Raw genomic sequence first — 20,762 nt, forward strand, 5'->3', positions numbered from 1 at the left:
TGTATTGTTTGCAGATGATAGAATAATGTTGAAGGAATGTAGGAATGGGAATTGAACGGCGCTTTGGAGGATAATTAATTGAATTAGTAATAATGACTTGGAAGTGCGCTTAAATAAAACTAAAATGATGCAGTTCATGATCATGCGACGATGGAGAGGGTTGATGAGTTAAAGTTTTTGGGAATAATTTGCGACAGGAACTCTAATTTGAGGGTGCACATTAGGTGTGTGTGCTGAATTGGACGAATTTGTGTATGCGTTGGGGGTCTTTCCACTGTGATGTATGAGCATAGAGGATATGGGCGTATTTATTAGGAGATGTCAAAAATATTTCCAACGAGATTATGAGGTAAAGATGAGTGGGTCGGTTGGATGCACGCACGAGCTATGCATTTCAGAATGTCACAGTGGTACATGCATGAAAAGCGTTTGCGCTATGGCTGTAAAAAAAAAATGAACAATAAGCTGCCGATTGACCTCAAAAGGATGAGTTTGGATGTGTATAAGGAAGAGCTTAGTGAATTGCTTTTGGAAAAGTGCTATTGCGACGTTAAAGAATATTTGATTTATAAAAATGGGTTGTCTAAACGGCGAGGTGGCCATTTAGATGATAAACGGCGAGGTGGCTGTTTTGAAAAAAAGGGAGTTGTCTAAAAGGCGAGGTGGCCATTTAGATGATAAACGGCGAGGTGGCTGTTCCGATAATGGATGGACGGCGGCGTGGCCGTTTCAGCTGAGGGGAGTTAGCTTGGTGTATAGTGTGGTGGGTGTTTGGAACAGGTGATAGGATCAGTAGCGGGGTACTGCTGGAGTTCGGATTTCATGAGACATAATTATGAGCGGTGAGTCTATTATGGCAAATGGTGCAGTGTGTTTTAGAAGTTGCTACTATGGATAAAGTTGGGCTATGCTTTAGTTGTGTCATGCTTGTTTTATTTGTAATGGTTGTGATATGCATGCTTTAGAATATGTGGTTTGTGTGCTTGTGCTGATTGTCAGGATGAACGAGCGGATGTTCTGACGTTTATAAAATGTTTGTGCTTGATACATACTAGCGCCCGAGGACGGTCGCATGTCAGAATGGCCGTATTGGAGGGTCGATATTGAAAGAGTTCTTACTGTATGTACACTCCGTGAAAAGAAACGTATGAGCTTTACTCTACGGAAGGTAGCCATCTTTATTTTAGTTGTCAGAGTTGGATTTTGACACGCACGCATTTTGTTGTTGTTCACAATTTTCTCTCGCATTAAATTAATTAAGTATCAGATTATAGCTTAGCTAATTATTATTCTTTGAGATAGGTAGGTAGTTTCTTAATCGTGATATTTAATTCGGTGATTGTGATATAGTTAGAACAGTAATTGTTCGATGCTAATGTACATTGTGTTAAATCGTAACATCTAGTGCCATCCGGTGACTTTGTCTGCAAAGCACTATTAATAATGTTCGCGTAGTTGTTTGACGAATATGGAGTACTAATTATTGGTGAATATTAGAGTAATTCGTGAGTTAACGTTTGGCTCAGTGGATAGATTATTATAAGGACATCCGTTAAGGTTATTTCTGCAGACGCTAGTGATTTAGAGTGTAATTGGAGATATACCGGCAGTTGAGATAATGATTAGTTTGAAGTGATAGTTTAGTGTGATAGTAACTTGAAGTTAACTTTGAAAGTAGGTACCCGCTGTAGAATCGTATAACCCGGTTGATAAAGAATCATTGATGACTCTCGTGTAATGTTGAAATGGATTAGACAATGAGTTGCCCATGAGATCGAATAGCTTACATTCTACCTGGTTTCTGTTGTGATCGCTTATTTGGGTGGATATAGTAGTCGTGGCGCGTGTGGCGCACGATGCTATGGTGTTCTGTATGCAGATGTGCACAGAGTGGAGAAGGTAGAGCTATTGCGATATTCTGAATTAGTAATGAGAAGTCAATTATAAGATCTGGTTTAGATCGTAAGAGAGTCGATGCAATGATCCTTTTAAGAGCGTTCATGAAGTTGTGATTGATTACCTTGAGATGATTAGATAACGGAGTAGGTCGTGACTTGATTGAGAGGTTGCAATAGCAATTGCGCCCTAATCACACGATGTAGTGTTTAGCTTAGGTTAGCTAGTTTAGAGTGAGGTGAGGGGTCGCTGTGAGGGGTGGTTGGAGGCGACCATAGGTAGGGTTAGGTTAGGGTGATCTGGTTGTGTTACGTTGATGGTTTCCATGTGCGATACGTTACTGAGAACTATTTGTAAAGAACATGGATTAAAGTACCTACTTATTAATTACTACCTTCTGATGTCGGCTAAAGATGAATAATAATTATCAGCCATCCTCCTGTTCTCCGACATATATAAGTCCCCCAAATTGCTATTGCGCTGGAACCATGTCTCATTAACATCGAAATGACGTCATTTGACTATATTTAAGTAAAAATATACCATCAGCTCGAAACTTCAGTCTCGTGCTGACGTCACTAAAATGGCGGCCACGCGCATTAGCAATTTGCGGGACTTATACCTAGCTATACCTTTCAAAAGTGACGGATGGTTGGCAACTAGAGTACACGCAGCTTGGGAAGTGCCGGCGAGTGGCGGTGCAGTACGCTGAGTTAGCGCTTTTCACGGTGATGTGGACACATGAGTGAAAATTATACTCTGTGATATGGGCGAGAGACGGCTATTTCCACCTACGGTTCCACGTTAGGCATCGCCAAGGTCTGCATCCGTGCGTAGTCGAAATTCCAAGGATACGTACGAAGCGGTTTGCCTCCTCATTTCTAATTTGAACCGCTAAGATTTGAAAGGGTTTTCAGCATCAGTTTATTCCAATTATAATATGGGTACCTTCAAGGTCAAGAGTGAATAGGCATCTTCTAAGCCAGCGCGCTCCATCTTAGGCTGCATCATCACTTGCAGCAAAGCGCTGGTCTATAATATATTTAAAAAAAGCGGTGCGCCTCTGTGACCCGTGAACCGCACGCCACGCGCGTTGCCATTTGAACGTGCTCATCTTCATTATAACAATTTCAAATACTTACCTGTCAATGTAAATAAGCTGCATTTAACTTAATAAAATAAATAAGCTAAACCTCGGCACCAAACCACTCCGTCTGTATGCCTTGCACAGATAACTCTGTATCTTTACTTATAACACTATTTAAATTTTTCGATTTATCAACGATATATTTAGATGGAGACCTTCAATAATACTTAATTAATTAATTAAGGCTGGCTACCACTCCCTTATTTTAATTAGTTCACAAACTTTACTGAATACGCTGAATATTAAATAACATTTCGGGTGACGAAATGTTTATTTGTCTGATTTTCGTTTTAGTTTTCGTTTAAATTTAGTAATTTTAAGAAGGGTAATGTAAAATTTCAGTTGTGTACCTACTGGAAATTTCATGCCTTGAGGTGTCACGGTCTGTAATATTTTAGGCTAGGTGCTCGGGCTACCATTTCTTGAACGTATACAACTCTCTACAAGTCATAGCGTCTAAAGATTCCATTATAAATTATGGATTGTAATGTCTTTGTTTTTTCTAGCACTTGCGTTGGTCACACACGCACACACAAAGCCTGGAGTGCGAGGAGCATCTACTAGCGAGGTGTAGTAACCGGCCGAGGGTGAATTCCGCCATCTTCGTCTCCGCCGAGCCAACTGGATTCGCGGGCTTTGATCCGAGCGAGTTCCTCAGGAGGCACGGATCGCAGTCACAACTGTGTCGTAAAGCCAGGTAACATAAGGGTCATATTCGTGTAGGTAAAACGTCCGGACATGTTATGATACGTTGGGCAATCCCCCCATTAAGAGCACGAATGATCTCAAGGCTCAAGCCAGTCGTTCAAAGCCACTGGACACAAGCGGCACAAAATGTTGTGTGCTGGTCCTTGCGAGAGATCAATATTCACCAGTTAACTCTATCAGTTATGGTAACACGTGCACATACTAAGCTTGGAGTGTGAGGAGCATCTACTAGAGAGGTGTAGTAACAGACCGAGGGTGAATTCCGCCATCTTCGTCTAAGTATAGAACCGAACGTCGTATGTACGCGTGTCTGCGAAGGAGTTGTTGAACTTCTAAAGAAAAATATATTAAATCTAGATTTATGTGCGATCATACTTATTCGCTTTCAGCTTTTTATCCGAGAAATCTCTGTGAAATTGCAGCAGAAATGTCGTAAATTTTTGGTTTATTGGCTCGACTATGAAACCTTACGTTACGCTTGACCCAACACGAACCTGACTGGTCATTTTCTTTAGCGAATTCTTGAGGCAAAATATTCTTACAGTCGAAATTGTGCCCTAAAGCCATGTACAACAAAATAAATATTTGTGTGTCTAGTTTTACACGTGACGGTATTCACAGCTTTCTGCTTTTTGTTTTGCAACTATTATGTCTTTAGATTGCTTCAGGAGTCCAGTGTGAGTGAGGGTGAGCATGAAAACGCTTTTGATTTTGTTTGAAATGCTTTCATATTCATATTAAAGTGGCTTTTAAGTTTCACAACTACCAGCTACGAAATAATTCACGTTGCGAGGTGTGAAACGGCAAAATTCCATTTTACGCTTGAGAACAATCTTTTGTTTTGTAGTTTTTAATAGAAACGAAAAGTAGAAATGAGTTTTAGTTTAGTTTAGATTATTAATTAATTATATTTAACGAGAAAAAATTATATTTAAGAAAAGCTACGACTGCGGTGACCTATTCTCGAAATCCTAAACGAATCCTCTTACCTCAAACGAATAGGTATCTTTTTCGTCATGAGTAAAAAGATAAAAAGCTTGGTAATATATAATAAAATAATTGGTAGACACATTATATTATCACAACTAATATAAGAAATGCAAGAATGTGCTTGTTGGTTTATCCTTCAATTAGGTACGCCGCAACAAGGCAAATGAACGATTTGTTTTTTTTTGCATGAATATAGGTAAAAGCCTGGAGAGTGACATAGACTAACGCGGCCACCATATAGTTGCGTATAAAAAAAAAGGTAAAGCTGTTATATAAATATCACAAGTCTTCGTGGCGAACGCTGTGCAAATAGTTAAAGTACCACGAATACAATTATTTATAGTAGAAAGTTCCTCTCAAGCTATATGTGCGAAACCGGGATGGGTCACTAGTATAAAATAATTCAAGGTTTTCTAATTTCGTTTCAAAACAAGGTCAAAAACAACATTTCTTCAATGTAATTTCAAACAAGTAACGAACTTAAGTTTAAAATGGTTTATGAACATTTTGCTAATACTATTAAACCTTTGTAGGACTGCAAATAGTAAAACTAGATTGGTCGCTCCGAACTCAAATAAACTGAATCGTGTTTGTGGAAATGAAACATAATTTAAACAAAAATACAACTAGTTTTATAATTCGTAACTAAGTACGTGAAACACGAAATCTACACGAAATACCTACTCAAAAAATAATATAAATTATGGCCATGGCAATGATATTACGAGTCTTTACAAAAAAATATTAAATTATACACTAGATAATATTCGCGGCTTCGCTCGCCTTAAATAGTTTTTTTAAATATCGTGGGAACTTTGATTTTCCGGGACAAAAAGTAGCTAGCCTATGTTCATTCCTGGGTTGCAAACTATCTCTAAATATGCCTTTTATCAAAATCGGCTAATCGCAAGTAAAAATACGTAAGCAGAGTCCAGTGCCAACACCCTGTTGATATCGTCAGATTTCTTCGGTGCGCCTAATGTGACCGAATCTTGCTGTTAACGTCACATGTCTTTTTGATTATGAAAAACAAGATAATGCCCGCGACTTCGTCAGCGTGGATTTAGATTTGTTAAAATCCCGTGGGAACTCTTTAATTTTCTGGGATAAAAAGCATATCTTCCCCGGAATGCAAGCTATATTTGTACCAAACTTCGTCAAAATCGGTTGAACGGATGAGCCGTGAAAGGCTAGCAGACAGACAGACAGACACATTTATAATATTAGTATGGATTATTGCCTGCTGGTCTGGTAGCTCTTTCGACTCTTCTGGTGGTTACCTTAAATCGTGATAATCTTTACAGGTCGGCAGACAACATACCTCTGACAACGATGAGTGATTCATCAGAACGGCTGTGCACCGTCAAAGCACCTCGAGAGGAGACGATCAACGAAGAAGGGTGCAAATCAGACGACAGTGCAGGTAGCGTGGAGACGGTAAAACACTTCGGTCTACCGATCCTCTCCGTATCCGGACCCTCACCCCCTGATGAGGACTACGACCAAATAGATGAGTACCTGTAGCATTTCCATACCGGTTTCCAGCTGAAATACGTACTGGAAAAGATGCGGCCGCCTTGGCCGAGTCCTGCGCAAAGCCCCTAAGAAATAGACTTATCTACAAGTAGTAAAGAACTATGTATCGCACTGATCTCTGTGAACTATTACTCGCACAAACTTGCGTTATTCTCTCGTGTATATTGTGTGTGAAAAGTGTTTTGTGATTGCATCTATGCGCTCTACAACGAATTTTTAAAGACTCTCGGCTGATCTATCGCTACTCAAAGTGTGTCTTGATGAGGGACCATGGACATTTTCGGGGTGTTTTGTCAAATATTTAACTGATTTTTAATTTAAAACTCAGTAAACGAAAGTCTGAGCCGATAGGGAATCAGTTCATGTTGGAATTTGGTGAAAGTTGGTAGAGTTGTGGTGGGGAGTGTCCTCAACAAATTATTTAAAGTCTTGAGGGAGTATTTATGTAGATTGTATGTATCATGTAATAGCTGGTAAGTTTTAGGTGTACCTACTGCTTGACTGAGATGGCTCGTGAGATAGTGCGGGTTATGGGAGGGTGACAGGGACGTAGATTTCGTTGATTTTTATACCAACTGTCACCCTCTTAATAATATAATGAATACATTTTGAGATCTCACTTGCCATTTTAACTCTACGTGTCAACAACTGTCAAGTCAAAAGTACGATTATAGTCCTTATTTTAAAGGCGAACAGCACTTTTGACATGATAGTTGACACATAGAGCTAAAATGGCGAATGTAATCTCAAAATGTACGCTACTATAGTTGCCACTTTTTCTTTTATTTTAAATTCTCAAAAATTATACTTACCAAAAAATAGATAGATAGGTAGATAGATAGAAATACTTTATTGCACACAAAATAAAATACGGAAAACCTTTTTCACATTTTTTTTTTTTTTTTTTTTTAATACAATAAAACTTAAAGCTAGCCTTATCTAATTACTATATAAATCATGACCGCGTGGAATGGTGCCAAGAATACTGGCTGCATTTCCGCGCTGGACAGCCAGGCTGATCCGCTGCGCAAAAAATGAGCCAGCCCTTCTGTCACCAGTTGAGGCTATTAATCGCGGTGAAATGTCTCGTAAAAAATTTTTAGCACTAAGACTCCATGGCCCCAGGGTCTCCACGGCAAACGGCACAAAAATGTAACTCTCTATAAGAGAGGCATACTTGCGCCGCTTGCCGTTTTCAGCTGTTTCTGCTGCGGCTCCCGGTCTTGATGCTGTCTTCCTGATATGACACGGGGCCTATGTGTCAACGCAAGTTGCATCCCACATTAGCGCCCGTCCCCGTTCCCAGGGAACCAGCGTCAATCCATATTTTTTTTAGTTTATTTTATTTTTACGGTATATTTTAATGAAATCTATATTTTTGATAAATTGAGAGTTTTAGCTGTTCTCCCCAATCTCCCGAGATTTTAAGTTGTTCTGAACACTCCCTTCCATGATTTTGTAATTGAATTTAGTTTGCCACATTCTTCCTTTACTGAGCTATACATCGGTCTCTATTGAGTGTTTAGTTGATATCGAAATTCGGTAATCTAATTTTAATTATCACATAATATAGTTAGATTGTAAGAGACTGCACAATATATTAAAAAAAGATTTATCGAAATTTAACTTGTGCCACTTTATATTACTCTATATTTTATGAATTAACCAACGTGTATGATAGTATTTTTCTTAAGCAATCTATATATAAGTTTAAAATATGAGCTTAGGTATTATAAACCTTAACAAAATTATTACCTTCATTAAGTACTGTACATAGGGTATTTAAAATGTTTTTTTAAATAACATTTTTTGATCTTTGGCATTTTATTTCATTTTACCTAATTTGTCAAAGAAATAACAAAATGATAAAAAGTTAATATTACCAAAAATGTTTTCAAACATCATGTCATATATTACTTATTATAATTATTGCTGTAATTTAACCATTAAAAAGTGTCATATTTCTTTAAAGTTTTAAATTATTTGTAAATTTTTGCAGAGAATTTTTATTATTATTATTAGAGTATTTTATAGGTTTACGTGCAGAAGCTCATAAAAACTATGTTAAATATCTTCAGTGTCTTGTAAAATAAAGTATTCGACTAGTCTTAGAATACATTTTGATAGATTATGCCTATAATAATATTATAAACTAGTTTTCGATTGCCTGTAGTCGTATTCGCAATTTTGTCTTAAAGACTATTCAAATAATAATACTTGTCTATGTGGTTATAGAGTTAGTGTAGAATTGAAGGTTGAACTTTGGTCCAATGAATCGTATTATCAGCACCATGGTGTTTTAGGAAGTAAGCGAGTGATGAATTTTATAAGATAAGATCAGACAAGTGATTACTATGGGATGCTGATTTATCTTTTTAAACTAAGGGATTACTCGTACTTATAGAAAATTAAATATTGTATATTTTACGACTACTAAATCTGAAATACTGATAAATATGTGTAACTACATGGTATAAGTCCCGCAAATTGCTATTGCGCTGGAACCATGTCTCATTAACATCAAAATGACGCCATTTGACGTATAATTTAGTAAAAATATACTATCAGCTCGAAACTTCAGGCTAGTGCTAACGTCACTAAAATGGCGGCCACGCGCATAAGCAATTTGCGGGACTTATATTGACGACTCCTAGGATGCAATTTTAAGCGAAATAAATGACACGAAGCAAAGTGAAGAAGTTCTTAATATATTGTAAATAATAAATAACCCTAAAAGTATTAATTTTATCTTCTGTAAAAGTACATCATTACATAATATACCTATCCACTGATCGAATTCTGTTGATTTTATAACACTAGCACAGGGATATCTACTCGTGTGACTTTAGTATGAGGGTCTAGGGTCGTTACAATGTAAACGGGGAATCTAAGATGATAATACTATCCATACTAATATTATAAATGAGAAAGTCTGTCTGTCTGTCTGTCTGCTAACCTTTCACGGCCCATCCGTTCAACCGGTTTAAACGAAATTTGGTACGGACATAGTTTGCATACCGGGGAAGGACTACTTTTTATCTCGGAAAACCAACTCCACGCGGACGAAGTCGCGGGTGTCATCTAGTATTTAATATTATGTATTATATTATATCCGAACCAGTGGTAGATGCATTTGACGATTCAAAAGTACTCATGTAAAAGTTTATTTCATTTTTTAATGAAAATATTACTATGAAAATTAAAGCTAAAGCTAAAGTCTTATTTAATTACTATAAAAATAGATTGTCTATTTATTTTATTCTATTATATCTTCGCTTTGCTCCGTCTAGCTTTCGGCTACCTACCTACCAAAAAGTTTGTCGACAAATAAGAACTGTAGTAATGTAAAAAATAATTAAGTCAATTATTCCAAAACCTTGTAAAGATTAACGAAAAATAATGGCACTAAATTAGAATATTTACTCAAAAATAATAAGTCGAAAATCTCAGCATTGACTCTTTACTGGTGTTAAGGGACCAGATTGTATGGGGTAGAGGATTTGAAGTCGAGAGTCATTATGACCCGATATCAGTTTTAGAGCTACTAAGACTACTTTATTCCCTCCACTACGTATAGTACCTTTGGATTAACTGTGTATCATGTATAATACCGAAGAGCTCTTATTGTTGCTTGAATACCTACATTTATCATCAAAATTCAGATCTTGAATTTCTAAATTATACCTACCACAGAGCACAAAGCTACCTACTATTAAGCATAATACTGATAAGTAGGCGGATTAATCTTTTCACCACGATTGCTACCTTTAAGACCGGCTATCGCAGTAGCGGCTTTTTGCGCCCGTGTTTGAGGTGACCGTTGGCTCTAGAAAAAGAAGATAATAAATTATATTCTATGAAAGCATCGTAGTAATTTACTTTGCAGCTGTCGGTAGATTGGAGCTTTGTGAGGATTGTGCAATTAAACAAAAAGCCCGTATTCAGTATGCCTTTGACACCAGTCATTACTCATTATGCGTAGTTTTAGACGTGTTGTAAAGAATTTATTCATAATATTTTAGTGTAAATTGCGTAGTGTTATCAATAAGCCCTATCTAAGTTAATTTCAATCTTGTATCTTTTTTGGTGTGTTCACAGTGTTCTTTTTAGTTCTGTTTTATACTAGTTTTCTTTTTGCCATAATATCATGATTAATAATATTATAATATATCTATCAAGTTCTATTTTATTAGAGACTAGCGGATACCCGGTGTACCGTAATCGGTGACTTAAAAAATAACTCGAAAACCAGCGTCGCATTATTGTCTTTCTTATGAAACTGGTTTGGGGCACATCAGTTGGATGGTTTCAAAGTCTATATTGGTCAACATTAGAAACATTTTTAGTGTTGTATAAGTATATAAAAGAAGAAGATTTATATTTTCAAGTAGTTTTTTTTTCCTTGTAGATTGTAGGATTGTTCGAGGTAGTAATGAAGGCTGAATATTACTTATTTTTATAGTAGTTTTATTATTTGCTTCTCACTTAATAATACCATACAAAACATCAAGAATCTTTGCTTAAATATACCTATCTAATCTTTAAACATATTGCCAACAAAGGTGAGGAATTAGATAGATGTTATCAATCTATGTTTAGCCTATTTACTGTAATCATCTTGTGCCAATATTAATTGTTAATTTATTTCAGAACTATCCGTATTTTCATGATACTTTTCAAATTCAAAATACACGTTAAAAACCTCAAAGAATGCCTTCATATTTTTAGAATTTAACAGAACAGATATTTTTGAAATCACTTAGTAACTCTTTTTTAAAAACTGTATTATATTGTATTCATAGAGATGAAACTCTAAAAAAAATAGTTTCATTAAATACTATTTTATAATAAAATTCTAATCCATAGACCGTAATTAATCGTAAGTTTAAATTACTTAATAGACATAATATAAGCTAGTCAGCTTCAATCAAATCAAATACTTAAATCAATATTCAAAGGAGCTTTGAATGTTGATTTAAGTAGGTATTTGATTTTGATTTATTTTAATAATTTATTATACAAAAGATACTTCAAACATATTTTGACTAGAAATAACTTTCATTTAATTATCAATATACATTATTAATGTAAAAAGGTAAACACTCATTGCTATTAACCCGTCTGTTTTGTGTTAAACTCCAAAAGTACAATTATTTGTCCAAATCATATTTTCAAAAGAATGTTAATAAATCTTGCAAAGAAGCCTGTTAATAATAATTAAATACAATTAGTTAATTTACCTTTGCATCTATTGATATATGTTGGTAGATAAAATTAACAACTATGTTGATTGATTCACCATGTTTAATGAATTAAGTTTAATTATAACTAATTTTATCTGATGTACCTAGTGTAGCTTTTACATGATATTAGAAGATGCGTAACTATAAAATATGTAGTTTTACTTAAAAGTTGTACATATCTACGATCACGATATTATAAATTATTGGAATGCTCATAAATTCGATTGTAAATTACATAAATTATGACTAATGTAATTGTAATTTTTTATTTTTATCCTTAAAACCTCTATTTATTATCACGATGAAATAAAATATTAAAAATTGACTGAGTTTTTATTTTATTTCTAGCCAACCTTGACTGAGTTAACTGATTGTAACCAACATCAAAACACGAGAAGTCTCATTATTTGAAAATATTCAAAGTTACAAGAAGAAACATGCCTAAGAATTCTCCATAATGTTCTCAAAGGTGTGTGAAGTCTGCCAATCCGCACTTGGCCAGCATGGTGGACTATGAATGGCTTAAACCCTTTTCATACTGAGAGGAGATCCGTTCTCAGTAGTCGGCCGGCGATAGGTTGATGATGATGATTCTGACCAAAATTTATTACATGAGGATAAATGGACATATCATAGAAATAAAGACAGTAAAATCACAATTCAGTAGGTATTAATTAAAATCCTGTCTCCTAATACCTCATTATCTTATTGCGTAATAAAAACAGGGACCCGACAAAGAGTATTAGACCCCGTAAAACTCACGAATTTGAACATTTTCACTCGAAACGTACCTACAGTACGCTGCAGAATGTAATGTACCTCGACCTTTAGATGGATATACCTATCAGGATTTGTAGAGCACTGTCTCTGTCGTTGAGACCGACAAAACGTCATATAGGTATGAGTAACAGAGATAACGCTCTACAAAGCCGAAATAAATTCTAAAGGTCGATATACATTACTTTCTGCCGCGTACTGTACCTATACCTGTCTATCTAATAATTCGGCTTGTTTTTTATTAATTAGTAAGTTAGCCCTTGATCTCACTTGCTAGCGTTAATGTCACCTGATGGCAAGTGATGATGCACTCTTAAGATGCAGGCAGCGGGTTATCTTGGAAGGAATATGCGGCAGTTTTAATTAACAGCATCCTACTGGAATTACATTTATTTATTTTTATTTATTAACAGTTTTTATTTATTTAAGTATTTTATCAGGTGTCATGTCTTTTTTAAACTAACAGAACCCTTATTATAAATGCGAAAGTGTGTTTGTGTGTTGGTTTGTCCTTCAGTCACGTCGCAACGGTGCAACGGGTTGACATGAGTTTTTGCATGGGTATAGGATACAGACCTGGAGAGTGACATAGGCTACTTTTATCCTGGAAAATCAAAGAGTTTCCAAGGGATTTTTAAAAAACCTAATTCTACGCGGACGAAATCGCGGGCATCAGCTTATGCACCAATGTTTTTTGAAAACTAAATTGTTTGGCAGCACGTCATTGCAAAAGTATTGTAACTAGCCGAAGCCTCCCGAACTCGGGACCGGGACCTCCCGCATATAAGATCAGTGCGTTCGCCACTGCGCCATGAGATCATCAAATATCCGTATTATGATCTGCATCAATATCGTCTTCAAATAAAATATCTTTATAGAAGCAATAAGATATTACATTGTGACTAAATTGAACAAAGGAAATTCGCTACCTAGACATAATATTAAGTTGCTGAGAAAAGAAGTCGTAATATTTTACCTTGGTTTTCAATAGATATCTAATCCAGCGATTGATACCTATTGATATCGGATCTTTAATTATCGCAAATTGCGAATGCGCGTGGCCTCCATTTTAGTGACGTCGACACTAGACTGAAGTTTCGAGCTGATGGTATTTTTTTCGTTTGACGTCATTTCCATGCTAGTGAGACATGGTTCCAGCGCAATAGCAATTTGCGGAACTTATACCTATTGATATCGGATCTTTAATTATTGGCTAGGAAATACTTGATAAAGAAAGTCAAATAATTTATTCAAAATACGTAATAAATTACGCTTTTTGATGGTCGGTTGTTGGGTTTGATAATATTAAATAGCCACCAAATAAAATACCTATACTGAGTAGGTAGTAGGTAGGTAGGTACATGTATTTACAAAAAAAAATAACAGATTTTTTATGACTACAGATTTAAAAATTAGATAGGTAGGTACATAATTGAAACAGTATCGTATAGTGGAAGACAGCCTGTCGCGATTCTTACTCTCTCTTCTTCTTCTTCTTCACGTGCCTCTCCAACTAGCGAAGTCCGCTTTGTGTATTACACTCTGTTCTTCGCGAGACGAAACAGTTCTGCAGCTCTCGCGATTCCCGTCCACTCTTGGATGTTGCGCAGCCAGGACTTTTTTCTGCAACCGACGCATCTTCTTCCGGCAACTTTTTCCATCATGATAAGTTGCAGGAGTTTGTACCTCTCGCTCCTAAGCACGTGCCCCAAATATGCGACTTTTCTTATCTTGATGGTTTACATAAGTTCGCGTTTTTGTTTGACGCGTCGCAGAACTTCCACATTCGTGACTTTGTGAGTCCAGCTAATGGCCAACTTACGTCTATATGCCCACATATCGAAGACTTCTATACGTATCCTGAGGTCTTATTTAATGGTCCACACCTCACATCCGTATAGCATCATGAGCCAGATGTAACAGCGTAGTAATCGAGTGCGCAAGGAGATCGCGGAAATGCAGCCAGTATTCTTGGCACCATTCCACGCGGGCATGATTTCTATAGTAATTAGATAAGGCTAGCTTTAAGTTTTCTTGTAATATTTTCACTATAAAAAAAATGAATAAAAAATTTAAAATTGAATAAATGAGTTGAAGATTACTTTAGAAAAATATAATATGTATGCTTCCACAAAACTTTTGCGACATCTCCTGGGAATAGATGGAAATTTTGCACTGTAAAATATAAGTTTGATAGAGGATTTCAAATTGATTTCGCAAGATGTAGGTATAAGTAATTTGCATAAAATGCTCTTTAACAGATGCTAAACGTAACTTGAACGTAACACGTAACAATATCTATTCAAATTCGCTTGTTAAATTGACAAGGGCTTGCGTAATTGAATGCCACGTTTAACAATTTGCATATTGTACTCGTCGGACCTTAAATCATTTGTTATCTTGGATGATTTAAATAATTTAAATACGTGTTCAGTTCGGGAAGCACCCCATAAGTTTCTTCACAGATACGATAGATAGACAGAAACGAGCTACAGAACCCTAAAAAGATAACGATTTATCTAATGAATTTTATTTTGTGATTCAACCAAATAAAAACATCACATTAGCAAGAATTTTATCGTTCATATCACGAACTCGGACGACGCGGGCGGTCCGGTTAGAGCTATTTGGCAGCATTAATAGACCATCAATTTCCAATTTCCGTGCACGCCGGTAAACAGCCTAACGCCCGTCATCATCATCATCATCATCAACCGATAGACGTCCACAGCTGGACATAGGTATCTTGTACACGCCACGGTCTTGCCCTACCTGAATCCAGCTGCTCCCTGCGACTCGTCTGATGTCGTCCGCAGCCTCCGTCCGTCCGTCAGCCTCTTTTATTTGCAATTAAATAAAAAATCTTTAATTACAATAATTATATTACTTAAGCTAGCATTAATTTTATTGAATCATTTTCAATACAAACATTGTTTTATAATAATTTATTATTCATTAGCCATTCGGTTCGTTAGACCTTTCACAGTAAGCCGCTTAATTTATTTTCTTTAATAGCTATTAATGTAAAGGTACGATTAAATTATAAAAGGTACCTGCCTATATTTTACAGCATTTTACAGCAAAATTTTCCTTCAACTTGTAAAAACTTCTTACAGTTTTGTATTAACTTGTTGAATACTAGACTTTTTCATCCATAAATGCCTTAAATTTAATAAGGTAGGTACTAATCTGGATTATTACACCTTACTCGTGCCAAGCACAATAATTGTTATCATATTAAGCAGAAATCACAGTTAGATCTAAATACCTATATAACCGGAAAAAAGGTGACTGACTGACTGGCTGATATATCAACCCACAGATCTAATACTGGACGGATCGGGCTGAATTTTGGGCATGCAGATAGCTATTATGACGTACACATCTGCTAAGAAAAGAATTTTGAAAATTCATTATTTGCAAAAAACTCATCACCATCGTCATAAACCCATCGCCGGCTAACTACAGAGCACGGGTCTCATCTTAGAGTAAGAAGGGTTTAGTTCATAGTCTACCAAGCTGGCCAAGTGCGGATTGGCAGACTTTACACACCTTTGAGAACATTATGGAGAGCTCTCAGGTATGCAGGTTTCCTCGCGATGTTTTCCTTCCCCGTTAAAGCAAATGATATTTAATTACTTAAAACGCACATAACTCCGAAATGTTGTATGCTCAAGATCGAACCCCCGACCTTTGATTAGAAAGCGATCATCTTAACCATAGGCTATCACAGCTTTGGTTTTATTACATTAAACTTTAAAAATAGGAACGTATAAAAAAGCTTCTCTATAATAGTGAATTAATCAAGCGTGAAAATACATGACAAAAATAAAAAGAGTTTGAAATAGGGGAGAATTAAGGACACTAGAATCTATGCGTTAAATAAACAAGACTAGGTTTTGCCCGCGCTTTCATCCACGTTGATAATTTTTAACGAGAACTGGGGATAATGTATAGTCCGCAATAGGTTAAGATCACGGAACAGAAAGAACAGTGGAAGTGCAATTCACCAAAATTACTATAGGAACCGCTGTCGCCAAACTCATACAAATATACCGATAGTTATATATTGCACTACAAAGAAACAAATCATTTGATTTGTCGTTTAAGTTTAGTCAAAACTAGCCTACGTCACAGATTTGGAAACAAACCCTGACGTTCTAGAAATAAGATTTATTTTGCTTTAGCGGAAGAACTACGGAACAGAATTCTGTTCCGTGGTTAAGATAGCGATCGGGGTATGAGAGAGGAGGGAGACACCCCGCACGTCATCCGCGCTCGTCTGCACCGGGTTAGCGCGGGGGCTGTGCGGGTGTGCGGGGCGTACCCTCCCCGATTGCAATCTCGACCTGTCGCGTACTTCTAATATAAAAGGAAAAGGTGACTCACTGACTGACTGTACCCGTAGTACAAGATTTTACGTCTCACCAAACCAAACCAAATTCGAGAGTCGAAATACTTCCGCGTTACAGTAAACTGGATCTTAAATTCCTTGTTTTAAAGCTCAAGTTTATCTTCACTTCTACAGCCAGCGCTCCAAGCGGAAACATTGCGAAATTAAAATCAGTGGCATTGAATATTTGGCCTTCAATTCAAGGCTGTTTAGGTCCATTTTACTGTAACGCGGAAGTATTTCGACTCTCGAATTTGGTTTCGTTTGGTGAGACGTAAAATCTTGTACTACGGGTACAGATCTATCAACGCACAGCTCAAACTACTGGACAGATCGGACTGTTTGGCATGCAGATTATGACGTAGGCTTCTGCTAAAAAGGATTTTTGAAAATTGAACCCCTAAGGGGGTGAAACAGGGGTTTGATTTTGTGTAGTTCACGCGGACGAAGTCGCGAGCATAAGCTAGTTATCAATGAAAAAAATCCTAATCTGTTTCCGGAGATTATTCGATACAAACTCTCAAACATCACCTCTATATAAAATTATTATTAGTACGTAATTAAGACAAAAATATAACGCACAAAGCATTTTGTTTTGGAAATGTATTAGGAGTAGGGTTTTTGGGGTCGTATAACCCCTATACGAGTCCGACCCTACAGACCTTTTCCGAATTGTAAATTTAATTCAAAGTGAGTTTTGAAAACTTTTAACAGCTAGCGTGTACGTTACAAAAATAGGTACTCCTCTCTCTCCATCGATATAAATGACAAGATATGCCCAAGCGAACAAAATTTTTCACGGTTTTGGAACCAAATAAATTAGCGCCACCTCTTAGATACTAATGAACGACCCGTTTGAAATCCAGACGTCACTGAGGTTGCATTGGTGCACCACTGAGCCGGTGCCATTTTCTTTGTTCAATGGCCCTGTCCATACGAAGTAATATATAAGTCAATGTCTCTCTCTTACTTCCTCTCTGTGCGTCGCATTCATTGACTTCATTGAATTATTATTGCTGAGGTTCATAGCCCCCTTCCATTAATTACATAAAGGTAGGAGTTTTTAGGGGGAGAACCCGTGATAACCTAGTGGCTACGACGTCCGCCTCCTATTCGAGAGATCGGGGGTTCTATTCCGGGCACGCACATCTAACTTTTCGGAGTTATGTGCATTTTAAGAAATAATATCATTCTCTCATCTTTAACGGCGAAAGAAAACATGGTGAGGGTTCTGCATACCTGAGAGTTCGCTATAATGTTCTCAAAGGTATGTGAAGTCTGCCAATCCGCACTTGGCCACCGTGGTGCCTAACCCTTCTCATACTGAGAGGAGACCCATGTTCTGTGAGCCGGCGATGGGTTGATGATGATGATGAGTTTTTTTGCATTATAGAATTGCATTGCTTTAAAATTAGATTTGCATTGCTTTAGAATGACATTTCAGCTTTGTAGAGCGTTGTCTCTGTCACTCATTAATATATGACGTGTTGTCGGTCTCAACGACAGAGACAGTGCTCTACAAATTTGCTATCTCTTTCTAAAGGTCGATGTACATTACTTTCGGCCGCGTACTGTAATAGCGACGATGGTATCAAAGGCTAGCGCATGCAACGAAAATATACAATACTGACACACAGTGTTTGTGGGATAGGTAGCAAGCTTGTAGTTAACGTCAAAGGAATACGGGATACAAAACGAGGTGGTCTGAGAGCCCATAGAAAGTATTGAGGAGTTAATTGATAAAAGCTAAAAGTGGTAAGTTAGCAAACGTAAAGTTCTTTTGTTTTGTTTAAATTATAGGTACTAGCTTATGCTCGCGACTTTGTCCGCGTGGACCACACAATTTTCAAACCCCTACATTTCATCCCCTTAGATGCCTACGTCATAATAGCTATCTGCATGCCAAATTTCAGCCCGATCCGTCCAGTAGTTTGAGCTGTGCGTTGATAGATCAGTCAGTCAGTCAGTCTGTCAGTTATCTTTTCCTTTTATATATTATTTAGATTATATAGGTATCTTCTCCGAATTCTTCTGCCGGAATTTTTATCATTGAACCATTGTCCATATTATTATGTTCTAAGTTCAGATACTAACTTTTATCAAGCACTTCCCCAAAATTTCCAATGACTCTCGAACCAAGGTGCATAATTTTCAATCCTGTTACATGTGACGTGAGTTGGATTGATTCCAATACTTTAATGTTTGTCAGTGATGAATAGTGAATTGTTGTTCGTATTAGCTAGATTAACAGAAATAGACTCAATTGATATTTTTAGAATTTAGGGATTCGTAATGGGATCAAGTAAACCGCTAATCTCAAAGAACAGAAAATAAATCACAGGTTTTTCTCACTTGTACAATAACGAATCCTTAAGTTCTTTGGGCACATCACAAGGAAGAGTGACACAACCCAGACCACCAAACGGGCGTCCTCTACCTCGCGAGCTTCTGCGGTCACCCACACCAGCGCAACGTGCTGATGAAGAAGACGACGATGAGGACGACGCAAGCTTTACCGGCTTTGACAATACCCATGTGCACAACGACGAGCCCACCGCCTACAGTACGGGCGCCCTGGACCCAACACACAACCGAGACCTCGAGGCCCTAAGCCAAGAAGGCAGGCCTTAGCCGACAACGGCTTAAAAGACGTTACCGGGGAAGCGTTCTTCCCCGCGGCGCCACACCCGGGCAAGGAGGCCATGCCTCGAGGCCCGTACCCACGTCTTGGCCTAGGTCAAACGGAGAAAACCCCGCTGCTGGAAGGAAGAGTGGTACCATCGAAAACCTTGTGGTACAAGGTCGAATGGAGGGCACACGTCCACGTGGGAGTTCCCCAACTAGGTGGACGGACTTCTCCGATCCGCAACAAACACACCTGTCTCCGTGTGTGCACATAATGCCAACAACAGAAGTCGCTGGAGGGAGATCGCACGAGCAGCAGTGAAGAATTCATAGCCAAGAGTGAACGATTGAGAAGAAGAAGAAACCGCTAATAGTGTTCTATCTTGCAAAGTTAACTTGAGTGAAATCCACTTTGCAATTATTGTGCATTGTTGAGTCTACTCCTAATCTCCTGAAAATTCGATAAGTAATATAATAAAACTCTATATGATTGTATACAGAACCCTTATTCCACGAGTCCTACACACGTTTGGCAGTCTTTTTTCTTGGCACAAACACAGACTGGCTGAACACCAACAAGCATTCACGATTAAGTTGTTTGATTGGAAAGTGATGATTGATATATTACATTTCTTCAAAGTACCTACAGTACGCGACAGGTCGCGAAATTTGGCAGATCTATTGTGACGTGGTCATCCGCTAAGAAAGGATTTTTGAAAATTCAATCAATATTTATCTGCGATCTGCGACACGTCTACAACCTGTAACTTATATATAACAATGTCTAGGAGTAAATCCGTACTAGTTAAACTACATGAAATAATAATGGTCAAAGAACAAAACTGTACATTTCGGCTTTGTAGAGCATTGTCTCTTTCACTCACACCGAGACAGTGCTCTATAAACTGATATGTCCTTCTAAAGGTCAATGTACATTACTTTCGGTATGTAGATGTACTTAATCACGACACACCTAGATAGATCTTTATTACGCTGCCTTTCCTACGCTCGGCTAAGATATTCAGTAAACGCGAGACCGTTTCTCAAGATAGCCGGCTACATGTCGCCTTTGTCTTTCAGGAATTCTCAGATAAATCCGTCTAGATTAACTAGACGTGCTCGCACGAAGATGTATGGACTTGGACGTTTACTTGTCTAGATGGCAACTCGTTTCGAAGACTTTGAACTATCGTATGCTTAAAAGATTGATGAGGGTGGCTACTCTCCAGAGATGTCAATAAGAGCTACTTAAATGATTAGCACGATAAAAATCAACCAATGAGGCGCAAGGCACACCGACGGAGAGGGGTGAAACAGTAGGTAAAAGAGTTACAAAAGTGTAGTCCAGAGCTATGCTGTGTGAGAATGGGAAAATACTCACAATACCTTCTATATATGTAAAGGGAAAAACTGTCTGACTGACTGACTGAATTATCTATCAACGCAC

General features: G+C 37.4%; 1 protein-coding gene and 1 long non-coding RNA gene across 5 annotated transcripts in view; one reads left to right on the plus strand and one right to left on the minus strand.

Annotated features, from left to right (window-relative positions):
• The window catches only part of LOC117989238 (fibronectin type III domain-containing protein 5), a 133,833-nt gene extending 121,988 nt beyond the window's left edge, over window positions 1-11,845 (plus strand). For all 4 annotated transcript variants that reach the window (XM_034976576.2, XM_034976578.2, XM_034976577.2 and 1 more), the window contains 2 exons: window positions 3,550-3,740; window positions 6,046-11,845. In XM_034976576.2, the coding sequence (XP_034832467.1) occupies window positions 3,550-3,740; window positions 6,046-6,265 (411 nt within the window). In that variant the 3' untranslated portion in view covers window positions 6,266-11,845. The remainder of the gene's footprint in view (window positions 1-3,549; window positions 3,741-6,045) is intronic.
• LOC138403373 (uncharacterized) overlaps window positions 1-20,762 on the minus strand; it is a 606,611-nt gene that overhangs the window by 391,874 nt on the left and 193,975 nt on the right. The gene's annotated exons all lie outside the window — the stretch shown is intronic.

Source organism: Maniola hyperantus, chromosome 15, assembly GCF_902806685.2.
Source record: "Maniola hyperantus chromosome 15, iAphHyp1.2, whole genome shotgun sequence".
In the NCBI taxonomy this organism is placed as follows: Eukaryota; Metazoa; Arthropoda; class Insecta; order Lepidoptera; family Nymphalidae; genus Maniola; species Maniola hyperantus.